Below are 15204 nucleotides of genomic sequence, written 5' to 3' on the forward strand. Positions count from 1 at the left end.
ACATTATTTTCAAAGTGCAAAATTGAAATTTAAAAATTAAATTGTAATTTCTCCTCCACAGATACAAAAAACTTAGTTTAAAAAGTAATTACATATTATAATTTTGGTTTTGGGTTAAGTTCAGTATGATATTTAGGAAAAAGTTTATAAATTTCTCAACTACAAAACATCAACATACAAAATGCCATAAAAATATTACAAAGTTGAACCTTCTAATTTCAACACAAATGTAAATTTAAGAGTTTCAAATATTCATAATAAAATTGCTAAGTTGCTATTGCTCATCTATTTTTCTGGGTCATTCACTTGAATGAGCCTTTAGCAGTAGCAGTTTATCAAATGCTCAAAGTTATGCAAGGGCCATCTACTTCAAGCCATTCATACATTTGAAATAAACTAAAAGAAAGGTAGCTGATCAATATAATCTACTAGTACCTCTTGTTCGGTTTAAAAGCAATATTTGACCATCACTCTTACCAAAGCACTGAACGTTTTTTTGGTGGTAACGTAATATTAACTACAGTTATGTTAACCACTGAGATGTGGCTTGCCATTATATTTGAGTGAAGTGACCTGTTAATATGCATTTACTTTTTATTATTGAATAAGCAAAGTGACAATGGCAGAAAATCTTAGAGCACACCAAACTACAATTGCTTATCACAGATTAACTGTACTTTGCTTTTTCAAACTTAGTAAGACAATTTTTTTAGATACTTTTCACTAATGAGAAAATACCAACTTATCTTTCTTTGGTTAACTTATGTTCAAGGTTACTAATGAGTGGAATTTTTCAAAGCTAGTATAACCTAATAAAACACATTGATCAAAGTGCAGATTGGATTGGATATTCCTTGAAATTAGACAAAGATTAAATAATGTTTTGAATACTAAGTTGTATATTACTTTACAATAACTAGTTGTAGAAATATTACTTCATACTAATATATTCAACTACTATAATGTAGTTGAACCTAACCTATCAAAGTTCATACAATTTCACTTGTTGTACATAGCTATTAATACATTCGATGTTTAAATAATGCAAGTAACACGCTACTACTTTATAGAATGCAAATCATCCAAATGACTCAAGCTAACAGTGACTAAGGCATCAATTAAACTAAAAAAACTGACTAAAGCCTTGATTTTGTTTATGAATACATGCCATATTATTATTATTTTGACAATATGGGTGTATGTCATTTGCACATATCATGAAACAATATGCATACAAATTTGCCATTAATCAATTTATTTCTCTGTGCTGTCATGGCTTACTGCCATTACAAAGCAAGATATTTTTTATTTCTTGGTCTTTTCAGATTTCTTGGCTTTAACTTTCTTAACCTTGGGTTTCTTGGCTTGTTGATGTCTGGAGGGTTTTTCTGGAATCTCCAGCTGAAAATTAAAAACAATCTTTATATTTCCAGTCAATTAAAAACATTATGCACATCCCACTGTTTTACATGGACTTAAAAAGACCTAATTTTTACTGGATATAGCATATAGTATTTGAAACATTAGTCTTCCTTATGTTTACTTAAAAATCATCTAATTAGTCAACAAAACCATTTTGATTTGGCTTGTCTTATATACAGCTAATTAATAGAATAAACATCGTTATTGGGAAAAGCTCTTTTGGAAAATTTAAAATTAAACAACTGTTACATGCATCAGTTACAGTGGTAAGAGAATACTGAACTAAGAACTGTGAATGGTTATTAACCTGTTCAGTGCCGATGACAAGATAAATCGTCCAATCCAATCGGTAACAGTGCCATGGACGAGTTAATTCGTTCCATATAACACTTAATTTTCAACGCTAGATGTCAGCACCATACATGCATTTGACCTACTTACAAAATGTTTCACTTTTGATCCAAAATGGCACCATGAAAAAAAGTTACAAAATGAAGAAGCATTAGAGTTGTATTGTAGCAGCTGACATACTTGGCAGTCAACAGGTTAACAATAAATCACTGTAATTATCATGTCACAGTTACTTGTTAATTTTGTTTTTCATGCTGTATAGGTTTCCTGTGATGCTTTAAGTCCCCCCCCCCACCTCAAAATGTATATTCACACAAACCCCTCTTTTCTTTGCAAGTATAGCAGCTTTCATCTTCTTTCTTCTCTCTGCATTCAGAATAGTATTTCTTCTCGTAACAGCAGCATATGGGTTGAGTCTCAACATCACTCTAATATTCTTGAGTGGGTTCTTCTTCAACTTACGGCGTTCAATAACACGTCTATAGAAGAAAAAGTTACGTCAATAAGCGATATCAATTTTTAAAAAGAACACAAAACAATTTCATGTAAGGGTCAGAAGCAGCTAAGAGAATCATGACATTTTCATAGCCCAATGCTCAACAATTTCATCATACCCAAACTGTTACTAATCTTTTATAAAAGATATTCCTTCCTTTTTTTCCTCAATCATACCTTAATGTCTACTTTTCAGCTTACCTATTTGCAGGTTTTTGTATTGATTTAACTATTTTTTTAAATCCTGTCTTTCCCATGTATCATGCATACAAAAAGAAATACTTTTGATATACCAAATTATAATAAAGCTAGAACTAATTCTAAATAGTTGTTTTTTTCATTCTAATTATTTTATGTCATCAACACCATTACTAAAATCCATCAATTACATAAACTGGAACTTTCATGAACAGTAATCTGAAATGAAAGGAAGTGTTATTTTTGGTATACAACAGAAATTTATAATCTTAATAGTTCAACAATCAGCAAATGAAGTTAAACAAAATAAATTATTTCACAAACAAAAGTTACTTTTTCTAATTATAAGATTTAATAGAATAAATTCAGTAATAATTACTACCCATCTCAAAATCAACAACTGATATACAAGAAAAAAACAAACAAAAAACTTGCTTGGTTGGTCGTATGGCATGCCGAATTTCTTCACTCTTTAACAGTCGAGACAGATCAGTATTTGACATTTTGGGCATTGGTAAGCTGGAAATAAGTAATTTTTAACTCATTTAGAAGAATAAGTCAAATACAGAATAAATAGTCAGTCTTTAAAAATGTATTTAATTTCACAATATAAAAGGATCAGAGTTGAAATTGTAATCATGTCTTTCATAGCCCAATGCTCAAACTGGTTTCATCACACCCAAAAATAAAATTTTCATCACAAAATGTACTAAAATTTAATAAGAAATAGATTATTTGGATACACTAACTTGAAATTCTTTTTCTTTTCTGATGGTTTACGCCAGGTTCCATACAAGGAATCAAGTTTCCGGAAAGCACTTTCAGTCCAGATCACAAAACGTCCCACATGCCCACCAGGTGCAAGCCTCAGCAAATTTAATTTTTCCACATTTAAAGTTTCAATACCTAAAGATGAAAAGTTGTAAATAGATATGAATATCCAATACACAAGTTACTTTTAAAGGAATTCTAGAAAGATTGTTAACCACATGCAACTGGACAAGTCAAATAGCACACCTTGAATTTTTAATTACCTGTATTAAAATGATGAATTTAGTGATATTTCTTCATTCATAATTGCTATATGATCTTCCTAATTTGCCATCAGTTACAGATCTGATATAATGTAAGTAAATAACAATCACTTCTTGTTTTACTGAGATATAAACAAGTATCAATAATTATTTCTCACATTTGCTACTGGATTACTTACAACTGGGTGTAAGTACAGATTCTGATTCACACAATGCATCAAGAGGCTAGTTTAAGTGTTAGGAAATATTTTATCTTATTTACACTTATTTACCTCTGCTGTTCAGCTTGAACAGCTAATAAAACTTCAAGTTAGTTAGAAAGCAAGCTATATAATATTAGTTTTGGGATATTTCTAATTTTACTTTGTAAAGGTTTTGACCACCAACATCATTACAAAAATATGTGCATGTGTGTAGCTAGAATACTTAGTTTATGGCAAAATGCTTCCAGCCAGAAAAAAGTTTTTTTTTAGTTTTTTAAATAAATTACGTATCTACTAAAAAAGTGCCTATACTCAACATCCTAGTACATGCAAATCGTGGCATGCTTGCAACTCCATTGTTTACATAAGGCTATCTGGAAATGATAAGCAGCTTTTGCCATATTCAGGGGGTCCACCAACTGCAGCTGCAAAACAAAGCTAAACAAATCCAAATTTGAAAATTATTCCTGACTGTAAAAATAATGTGCAATATCTGTTACATTAGACAGTCATTCTAGGAATCAAAAAGAAAGGATAATGCTGATTCAACAAGTGTCATGGGAGGAAAAACAAAAGAAAATTTTTGAAATCTCACTACAAGATCACCTTTCACTTACCCAGTAAAGGCTTCACAGGAAATCTGTAATAAAGGTAATTATTACAAAAATATGTTGAAGGCTATAAGTTTATGTCAGGTCAGTCAAAATGACTTGGCTAAACTTCAGAGTTAATACAGCATACAAACCTGGAATATTTCTAAAGGCTCGAGTCAGTCCATTATCTGAGCAATAAACAATTACTGGACCAAGGCGTTGGATACGACGCCGGTTCCTCATCTTTCCTTTTCCTGCACGGAATCTTTTTGATTTATAAACCTAAAATAACAAAAAATGCACAGTAATCAACTTTTGTTACAAATGACTCATAAATCTACAACGTTATAACAGAAATCAGAGCCAAAATTGTAATCATATTTTAATCAGAAACACGGACCAAATGGCATGCATCATCATATTTCTATTAAAAATGGTAGAATGAGAAGCAAAATAATACAAAAAGCACATCATATTATTAGATAATGTAATAAATCATTCTTTGAAATAAAATCATGTTCAGTGGTTAAGAGTACAATGCCTAGTGGCAATGGTACATTGGAGTTAAAGTTGTCTTCAATTGTAAGTTTGACAGGCATTTTATTTAAATACTTTTGAAATTAATACAAATATGCTTTACTTTTGAAAACTAAAATATTCTATTTTTATATCTTTGACAACATACAGAAATTTTTTCTACATTGCTTACCTTTTGTATATCATTCCACACCTTCATTTTCCTCAAAAACTGAACTGCCTGTTTAGTTTTATTATATTCCTGAACTTTGTCACTCACCACCAGGGGAACTTCTGGAGTTTCCTCAATTTTATGGCCTGATCCAAATAAACATTTTTCAGAAACTTAAAAAAATCAATAACAATGTATTCTTTTAAGTTACCTCTTCATACACAAAAGAGTAATTACCATGTGTGAAAAGCACAGTTTGGTAGTCTGAAGACAATTCTTACATTACTAATAAGCCTGGAGACTCCTCGACTAAGTAATGAATAAATCTTTACTGTAAATTTATAATGTTTTGTCATGATTTTAAAAACAAAAGAAAAAAAAGATTGGATATACAAGATGATGTGTTGCTTCATTCTAGCATTAGTCCAACTAACTGTGGCCCAATTACAAGTAAACAGAACTGATTCCATTAGAAGACTATATGCAAATTTTAGAAAAAAGAAACTGAAATAACTTGTAAAGTATCTAGTGAGTGATTCAAATGTTGTGGAAATACTTTTAACGTATTTAAATTTCAGTTAAATTTTAAGTGATTTTTCTACTGATGGAAACAAAATAAAAGCTGTAAATACTTCCACTACTTTTCGTATTTGCAAATTGCAGAGTTCTTTGCTTCCCTTATACAGTTGATATTTGACCCACGGTACCCACCTTTAGATTGCAAGACCATAACTTTTTATTATACACAGGAATTGGACCAACAGCAACTAAATGGAGTAAAGTTGAATGTTATGCTATTACCACAGACACAGTTGCCACAAGCAAAACTATTATATTGGGCTATTGCAGTTCATTTCATTACACAACAGTTCAAGATACGAAGTTATCGTATCACACCCTACGAGACTCATGAAGTCACACTGGTATGAATATCATGAGCTAAATGATATGCTAGCTGAGTGGGAGCTACCATTTTATATGAAGACTACTATTATTAAAGAAAATGGGATAAACATCACTGCTGCAATTGGGATGCTTGAAATTCCTCATTTACCTTATTTAGCCAAACACTGTAGTTTACAGTTGGCAAGTTTTTTAAAAGTTCCAAACATATCAAAGATGATCAGCAAGTACAAAAACCCTGTACCTCATTTATTGTTCTCCAGTCACATAACCTGTTGCACCAAATGCAAACTGATCTCTTCCACAAACAGTTTACTTGTTAAAGATGTTTCAATGGTAGAATAGCACTTTACAGTTGAAAGAATAATCCAGTAGCAACAATCATTGTGTACTACACTGTATGGAACACAAGAAAAGTGATCTGATGCCCACTGATATCAAATTCTTCAATATGAAACTGTTTGCACAAGTAATGAAACCAACTGTTGAAGTCACTGATACTTTAAAGACTCAAAAACACATCTATGATATAAGCATTATTACACAAGCTATTTAATCATCATCTGAAAAACTGCTGTGGGATTGTTAAAATGATGAAACTACAGATGAAATAGTATTTATGAATGTTACACTGGACCTATTACTGATTTACAAAACAATGCTGCTTTTCTTGATTTGCATTTCAAGTCCCTTACCTTTCTTACCAATTCACAGAAGCAAGTTTTAGACCAACTTTTAGAAGAAGCTGTAACTGTATACAATTTTACAAAGCGATATCTAAAAGCACATTTCATTGAAAAAGGAAACTATTTCATGATCTAGGGAACACTGTTCAACCATATGCAGGAAATAACAAAGTGAGAAATAGCATGGTATCCTGGTGATGAAGATGTGACTATTCATAGAGCAAGTGTGGTTCTTGAAAATGATGACAAAATTCAACAATAAATATCCTCATCTGGCACAGCTGACCAATAAATAACCTTGTTCCTACAAACTCTGTTCCATCAGAACAAGCATTCAGCACTGCACAACATACTGTGTACAATTAGAGATCATGTCTGTTGAAAATGAGTGTGAACATGTCAGTCTTTCTAGTTTTTTACTTGCAGTAAACAAAGCATCCTTTTTTGTACATGAAATAAAAATATTAAGTACACGACTTGTGTAACCATTACGCTGCACAATTATAGTATTACTAATGTATACATTACACATGAATACTGTCAATTTACTGCAAACAATTTTGTATAAAATATTATGAAGCAATCAGTACATTATAGTTTAAAATAACAATTGTGATTACACTCCCAATTGTTGCTAAGGTTTAACTATCAGAGTAAAAAAATTCACTTTATACAGTTGTTTTCTTATAATTTAGCAGGAAATTTTAATGGAACCTTCAGAATAATTTCTTTTTTATATTTGTACATACAAATTATTTAAGACATGTTAAAATGCTTATTACTTCACAAAGAGAAGAAATGCTAATTATAGAAGCATTTAATATCAACAATAAAAATTCTGAAACAGGCTTTTCTTTTTTAAAACATCTTGTGTTATACAAAAAACTGCACATTTAGATTTCTCTACATAGGCTTTATCATAGAAATTAGTACTAAAAATACATATCTTTTGCAAAGTTCTTAACTGAGTTTTTTTTATTATGTTGTTTTCCATGCAGTATCTGAGAAGAATAACTGAATGTTGCTGATCTGAAAACCATGGCCTTAGTTGAAAGTTAAGACATTTTGATATAGCCCTTTCATAACCACGTTATGATAAAGGAAGTAATAATAATGAAATTAACATAAATCCAAGATGAAAATTATAAATTGCTTTTAAAATAAAAACTGTTCTTTTCTGTTATTATGAATAAAAAGAATAAACTATAAAATGTAAAATAAATACCCTTAGACATTACTAAAGCAGGGATCCCAGTTGCAGCAATAGCAGAACAGATTGCGTAACGTCGCTGATTGATATTGATCTTACGATGCCATCTCCGCCAAGTCTTTGTCGGAGCAAACATTCTCCCACCACGACACATGTTGCCAAAAGCACCTTGACCAGATCTGTGTGTGCCTCCACCACGAACCCGAGGAATACGAGCTACAGCTCGACCAGTACCCCATGACTCAGCAGATGTTTGGTGACCTAAAAAATAGAAATTTCAACATTTCAAATTATATCAATGTAGTGTTATTCAAAATTAAGAAAAAGCATATTAATAAGAAGTGCCTAAATGTATTAGGCAGTATGGTATCAATGTATCAGACTTAAAAATCTAAAACATACAGGCATTGCCTGTTAATTGCTCAATTTCATATTCATAGAAAATCAAATCTTCTATAAGCTAAATGCATCAACAGATCAGTGCCATTTAATCATCATGATCAGAAACACGGACCAATGGCATAAATCATCATATCTCTGAAAATTTAATTTTATCATCATAATACTCTTGACAAAATCAGTTTTCCATTAGATATTTCCTCAAAAGATCTGGCAAAATAAGTTTTATAACTCTTTGCAAGTAATATACAGTTTACTTTCAATGAAAGATTTAATATTTTCACATAGAACAATCTTTCTTTTAATAAAGAGGTTCATAATTTTGATGTCAATAGGTTTTATTATTGAAATTATAAAGTTTTAAAAACAAAAGAAAAACTGTTTGAAAGTAACCCATGTTCACTGTCCACATTTGATGGGTCCCACCATATCGATCCTGGAAAACATATCTCTTTTGTCATAACACCTGCTGTTTTTGTGCTCACTAGAAATTTACCTAGACCAGTGACATTACATTATATTTTTGAGCAACAGATGTATAAAAATACTAAATATCAACTGAGAAACCAAGTCAATATGTTTAAGCTTAAATTACAAAACTGGATATTAACTAATTAAGACTAGCAAGAAAAAATTTTACCAAATTTGGTTGACTTAAAATGTACACGAACTGCTTTGAAAGAAACAAGATCAAACAGCTGCCTCATTCACTGTTGGTCACCTCCATTCAATAGCACACTTTAAACATTTTGGTTTTTGCAGTGAAAACTATTTTGTTGTTGCCATATTGATCAGAGATCATCACTAAATGTATTAGTTTAGTCAGTGAAATTGTTTTGCTGAAAGAAAAATAGTACCATTCAGTCAATACAAATTATCTTTTATTGTCCAATTCTGTAAAAAAAAGAATTGAGATGGAGTAGCTTGTTAACAGTTTGATCGACTCTGTGGGTTTTTCAAATGTGAAGGACATTTACTTATACTCTAGTTCATTTTTTTCCCTTATGTTATCTTCTGAGAAAATTTTAAATAATACCCCATATTAGTCATTTATCATTAACAATGAATACTGTTTGGAAGATAAAATTACCATAAAAAATCATTACCTGCCTGCTCAGACACAGCATATGGATGGCGTCTATTTTTGGCCATATTCATGTGGACAAAGTTCACTATATCTGGACGTATAGGAGCTTTGAAAACAGCAGGAAGGGCCACAGAAGCTCCTGAAGACTCATTTTTATCAGTATAAACAGTGACAAGTGGTCTTGCAAGTGCAAGTGTCTAAAAAACAAAATCTGTAAATCAGTATAAGTGATATGAATCATTTCTAATTCAAAAATTGGTGTAACTTCCCATAACCGATTTAAACACACAATTGGAATTAGTAAAAAGTTAGAGCATAGTAACACCTCAAATAAAACATGCAGTTTAATTAGCTGTTTCTTTGAAATAAACATTATAGGTTAGACACAAGAATGAACATGTCTTGATAAACTTGAAGTTAATATGTAAGTAATAATAGAACACAATTCTGTAGTCTAAAATGTTTAAACCTATCCAGCAACTCAATCTAATTTCAGAAGTCACTATAAATGTCAATACACAGATACATCAATCACCTGTTATTGTCCATTTTAATTACTAACTTGTAAATGAACACTATTGTCAGCTACTGTCCTATGGAGAAAAACAGTTTTTGTAGGGATTACCAATGGATACAATCACTTTATTCTTGATAAATTTGTGAAACTGACTAGTGCAAAATAAATGCCAAAATCGTTGCCCAAAAAATACCTGATGACTTATATCAGTGTAATTTTTCAGTTTTTCTGGTGTAAATCCAACTTTGGAATCTATTTTAGATACACCAGGTATAGATTTATTTTTCACATGAATATTTTATACTAACCAACAGTTACTAACAATATCACATATATTCCAGTTTGCAATAAAAATACATAACTAATTAGACGATCAAGTAACTCGTCTGTAAAGTAGTTTCATTTAAATTGACAAACAGCTTAATAGTTAAACTAAAGGACACCTAACTGGAATTATAATTAAGAAATAATTGCATGTACACTTTGTTTAATCCTTAAAAAGCAGGAATATTATACATAACAGCATCTACTGATGATGGCTGTTGTTTAAGGGTTAAAGGGGTTAAAACTTGCTACTACTTTTATCAACTTCGAAGTTAGTACTTGTCAAAATCATTGCTTGTCACAGACAATAATTCCATTTTTCTTACCTACCACAAACACCAAAACAAACTAAACATTAATTTTTGAACAAAATAAACTGTATACTTAGGAGCAAAACAAACCTGGAAATCTTTATAGATAAATATTCTCTTATAAGTTAGAATGTAGTCTCCTAATCTGGGTATCTTTTACTGTTAGCAATATTTTCTGCCAGCAACCCAATAACATTTTACAATGACCAGCCAGCTTAGATTAAGGTTAGTTCTTAATATATAAACTTAGGCAACAATGCTAAACTATCTCTATAATAAACTATAATAATAAGAATAAAAGCTAAAAAAGCAATAGCATATGAAATAAATAATGACAATAAAAGAAAACTATTACACCTTAATTAAAGAATACAAACACAAGCTTTCAGCTTGAACTACTGTTACAAAAAGGTTGCTTTGAAAAACATCAGTATAACATGCTTATTTTTCTCCAGTTCTCCCTAACACTTCTTCTGTCCATTAAAAACAAGTTGCTCTACAGCACACAACTTTAGAAAACAGGTATCTGTGAAATAAACAAGTCTATGACAACACATTAATTTAAACTGTCTTTAACCAGTAGTGGTTAACCACCAAAAATTTATGATCATGACGACACAAAGGAAAAGAATATCTGATCCATTTATAAACATATAAATGTAATACAAAGAAAACTTACTACAAAGTTGTTCTAACTCATCTTAACCCTACAATTTCACAGCTTCCAGAATAATTATCAAAAACTAAATTGATGTAATGTCATACAATATACAAAACTAGCATTTAGCTAACTTTAACTATATACAATTAAAACGAATGTAATGTAAAACCAGTAAAGGTATTTCAATATGAGGGCACTATAATTGTTTCCAGGAGATAGTTTTTTTTTTATTGCTAATTTCATCACTGATAATTTAAGTAATCACCTTCAGAATCTAATAGACACGTGTATTTTAACCTCAGTTCTGAAATTCCACAGAAAACTGTCAAACATTTTTAATAAATGTTTCAATCTTGTGAAAGCATATCAATAAATGTACCTGTTGCAGAGTGGTTCAAATTCTTGCCATTAAAAGAAAACTGAGACAGACTAGTGAAAATAAGTAATAAAATTATTCCTATTAAGAAACATTCACGTGAACAAAATTTAAGTCATTCGTAACAGAGATCAGTGCCATTAAATCATCAAGAACTTCAGAGACACGGACCAATGGCAATAATCATCACATCTCTGCAATATCTAATATGAAGTTCTTTAATGAATTTATGTCAAAACATGGTATTAATTGTAAATAATTCAAACTTTAATACCAAAGTTCTTAATTTAAAAGTAGATATTAAAAGAAAATACCTATACATCAACTTTTGAGTCATGTTGAATGCAGCAGAGATATGTTTATGATATCAAAATACTAAGTCTACAGTTCCATTCAAATCAGGAACTCAAATTAGCAATATTAACAAGACAAAATATGAAGTAAAAACTTCATATCTTTTTACTTTGCAGAAATACGGCTTACATACTTAAACAGTGACCCTGTTAACCTCTTTCCACTTTTGGACATGGTCCCTTATATACACTTACCTAACTATATAACTGTGAATAACCAATCATTAACCCTTGCGGTTTTCTCATCCACTTTTAATCTGTTAAAAGGCTATTACATTCTTCTGAACCAAGACTTCAAAAAGGTAGATTTTGTCTTTCATCTACTCCAAATTTTACATTTTTTAGATTCAAATACAACTTAGTTTAATAGATTACAATGGACTTCTACAGTATTGAAATAGAAAATTATGATTCTTTGGTTAAACTGTATACATAAAATTTAATTTTTTTTCATATCCTGCATGTGAAACTTTAAAAGTCTTAGCAACCAAGTTCAGAAGTCAACTAGAATATAATTGTTTGGTTTACTTTCTGTTCTATATTTTGAGAAAAATACATCATATGTATAATGATTGAAAATGCAACTATAGGTTACAAAATACCAGTCCACGAAAACAGATGGTTTGTAAAGACTTAAAAGGCCAATTTTATGTTATTAAATATAGTATCAGTGCATGTGCACAGTGTCAATATATGTAATGTTTGCCAGGCATGACCAGGAGGTCAATAAATATAAAGCTGCAAGACTTAAACTACTTACATTTGTATGTGTTGTAATTTTGTCATAAGCATGAAAAATAGCACAATTTATATGCAACTTTTATGATGGTTATGAGATTATTCAAACTGACAGATCTCACATAGGGTACAGAAAAATAGTCTTATGGAAAACACAATGCATTCCAAGAAATTTATGTTGCTTAGCACCAAAGTAAAATATTGTTGTTAGTCTATGTACTAAAAATATAAAATGTATAAAATACAATATTGAGAAAAATTAATTTTTTATTTTGTGTGTTAAAAAAGAGGTTTGTTTTTAAGTTTAAAATTCGATCAATATCTTTACTTTCAGGGTGAATTTTATACACTTGGCTCTAAGTTAGGTTATGTCACACTATATCTTCAGTTTATATTTTTTTTTTTAAATAATTTCTTAGTTCATACCAAGATTTCAAAGTTTCACAGCAATCTCCTTAAAGGCCCCCTTGCAATAAAACTGTATTGAACAGTCAAAACAATGTAACAGATTCTGATAAAATAAATAGGAATTTGCACAATCAAATACAAATGTGAAGTATTTAATGCAATGGTACAGTTTGTTGATAACAAATAATTTATTGTACTTTTCTGTATGACATTATGTTTCTGTGAAATAATGTTTTAAATATTTTACTGTTCTATACTAAAATATATTTAGAATACACACAAGGATACAGTCATATAGAATATATCAGATTCATAAACCTAGTTAAGCCAGGTATTTTTGCTAGTACACCTACACTCAGATTATGTTTGTATTATATAAAAATTAAACAAGTTATAAATTCCCTTTTTAATTTATTATAGAGTTCCTTGAACTATCTCACATTTACTTCACAGCTTTTAAAAATTTAACCTTACTTGCCAATTTGTGTGTTTTGAAAAGTGACAGTCATTTTTGTTACACATCTCAACCTGGATTTAAAGAAGTTTCTTTTAATTAGTATCTACAAGCTAGTGACTTATTGTACAACTCAGACATTCATTTATTATTTTGTATCTTAATAAATATTAGTTTTTGCTGTACTTTTAGTTGACTATTAATGCCCAGCTGCATGACTTTATACCACACATGATGCATTCAGTATTCGTAGCAGTTGAATTCAGATTTGAGTCTACTTTTTAGAGTTGTTTAATGGGTTGTCACAAGTTGTTTTCAGGGAAATTTTGGAAAGTCATACACACCTATACTGATTTGTTTTGCTCATAAGTAGGTAGCTTGCTCTGACCATAAGTGAATATTCAAAAACACTACATGAAATAATCCTAATAAAAAAGTTAAGAAAATCCATAATTCACAATTTATGCAAGAAAAAAATAGATTTGAACAATTAAGATGCTTTTTCGTAAAAAAATTAATTTCTGACGAGTTAAAAAGCATTTCGGAAAATAAAGCGAGTTCATAAAATTTGTATTTGAAGCAATTTAAATATTCCATAATACTAGCATCAGACGTCAAACACTTTAGCATACACTTTAAGGAGGCGAAACATTGTTAAATACAAGTTTAACAACAAGATTTAATTTCTTTATAGTATTTTTCCATCCTTAACAGCACAAATAAGCTACTGAACTTTCTCTCCATTTACAATATCATAAATTCGTTCTATAAACATAAAAATCTTAGTACATCTAACTTACATTCGCAAAAGCTCATACAGGCCTAAGCAATACATTGAAAAAATTTAGGCTTATCTTTCTGCCACGCATTCCTTAAAATCGTACGGTTCATGAATTCCCACACCCTAAAGAAAATCACTAGCAATCCTTACATACTGTTCAACTAAACCTTAAAAAAAGAACACATGCACAATATATATAGATTCTTTGATTTAATAATTAATTTATTTTTATTTTTCTGAGTATCCTTAAATGATTATCATAAGCATATTTTGTTACCATAATTAGCTAGCCGTAATAATACTGCATGCAATAACTAAAACAGTAACAATACCAATCAATAGCCTTTCATTTCAAAATTAATATCATCTGAATTTTTAAAAATGCAGCTATTTATAATAAATTCAAAATAAAATAAACTTAAGATAATTTATTCTGATGCATTTTTTTCACCTACCATTTTCACCCTCAACTCACCAAACCATATACATACGGTTAAAGAAAGAACTAATGCTGTTGAAGTTAAATAGTCGGGTATGTGTGTTTACGACAAATAAACTAATCCCTCAAAAATTAACAGGCCTTTAGAAATATAATACTTATTTCTAAAAAATACTAACAGTGTTAATTGATAACTTATTTACCCTGGTTTTATAATGTAATTAAATAATTATGCTGTATATATTTATTTTGGTATATTACTTTACTGTAACACTCCGCCAAAAAGTCTGCCACCTAGAGAATTATAAAAGTGTTTAATTACTAAAGACGAAAATTCTAACGTTTGAAAAGATAACTTTGAAACAACAAAGATTATTCTGATATTCAAACGCAGTGGTGGAAAATTTTTTTGCATCATTCAATCTTTTCAGACTTTTATTTGTTCCTGTGATATTTTGCGAGGATATTCACCCTGAAAGTGTCAGAATTAGTGTAAGACGGTTATACGGTGTAAACTGATTTATTTCAAATCAATTATTCTCAAAACAAACAACACAAGCATCTTTATTGACA

The 15204-nt window shown here is 30.0% G+C and overlaps 1 protein-coding gene and 1 non-coding gene across 2 annotated transcripts; both read right to left on the bottom strand.

Moving 5' to 3' along the window:
* Positions 1-1238: 1238 nt before the first annotated feature.
* RpL4 (ribosomal protein L4) lies at positions 1239-14919 on the bottom strand. The gene is made up of 9 exons (XM_076498629.1): positions 14648-14919; positions 9289-9466; positions 7799-8044; positions 5006-5130; positions 4449-4578; positions 3216-3372; positions 2902-2985; positions 2093-2252; positions 1239-1401 (listed from the first exon to the last, which is right to left on the bottom strand). Exons 1-9 carry the CDS (start codon positions 14648-14650, stop codon positions 1306-1308), a joined length of 1179 nt encoding a protein of 392 aa, XP_076354744.1. The 5' UTR covers positions 14651-14919; the 3' UTR covers positions 1239-1305.
* LOC143250036 (small nucleolar RNA SNORD18) lies at positions 4650-4721 on the bottom strand. The gene has a single exon (XR_013028076.1). It is a non-coding gene; the product is annotated as a small nucleolar RNA SNORD18 (small nucleolar RNA).
* Positions 14920-15204: the final 285 nt, after the last annotated feature.

Source organism: Tachypleus tridentatus, chromosome 4 (assembly GCF_004210375.1).
Source record: "Tachypleus tridentatus isolate NWPU-2018 chromosome 4, ASM421037v1, whole genome shotgun sequence".
Classification (NCBI taxonomy): domain Eukaryota; kingdom Metazoa; phylum Arthropoda; class Merostomata; order Xiphosura; family Limulidae; genus Tachypleus; species Tachypleus tridentatus.

Bases quoted from the DNA above. Each gene is read 5' to 3' on its own strand.
- RpL4 (XM_076498629.1), bottom strand. The intron at 2,253-2,901 runs GCAAGTTTTTTG...TTTCTTCTATAG, and splicing joins CATGCCATACGACCAACCAA to ACGTGTTATTGAACGCCGTA. The intron at 1,402-2,092 runs GTTTGTGTGAAT...TTTAATTTTCAG, and splicing joins TACTTGCAAAGAAAAGAGGG to CTGGAGATTCCAGAAAAACC.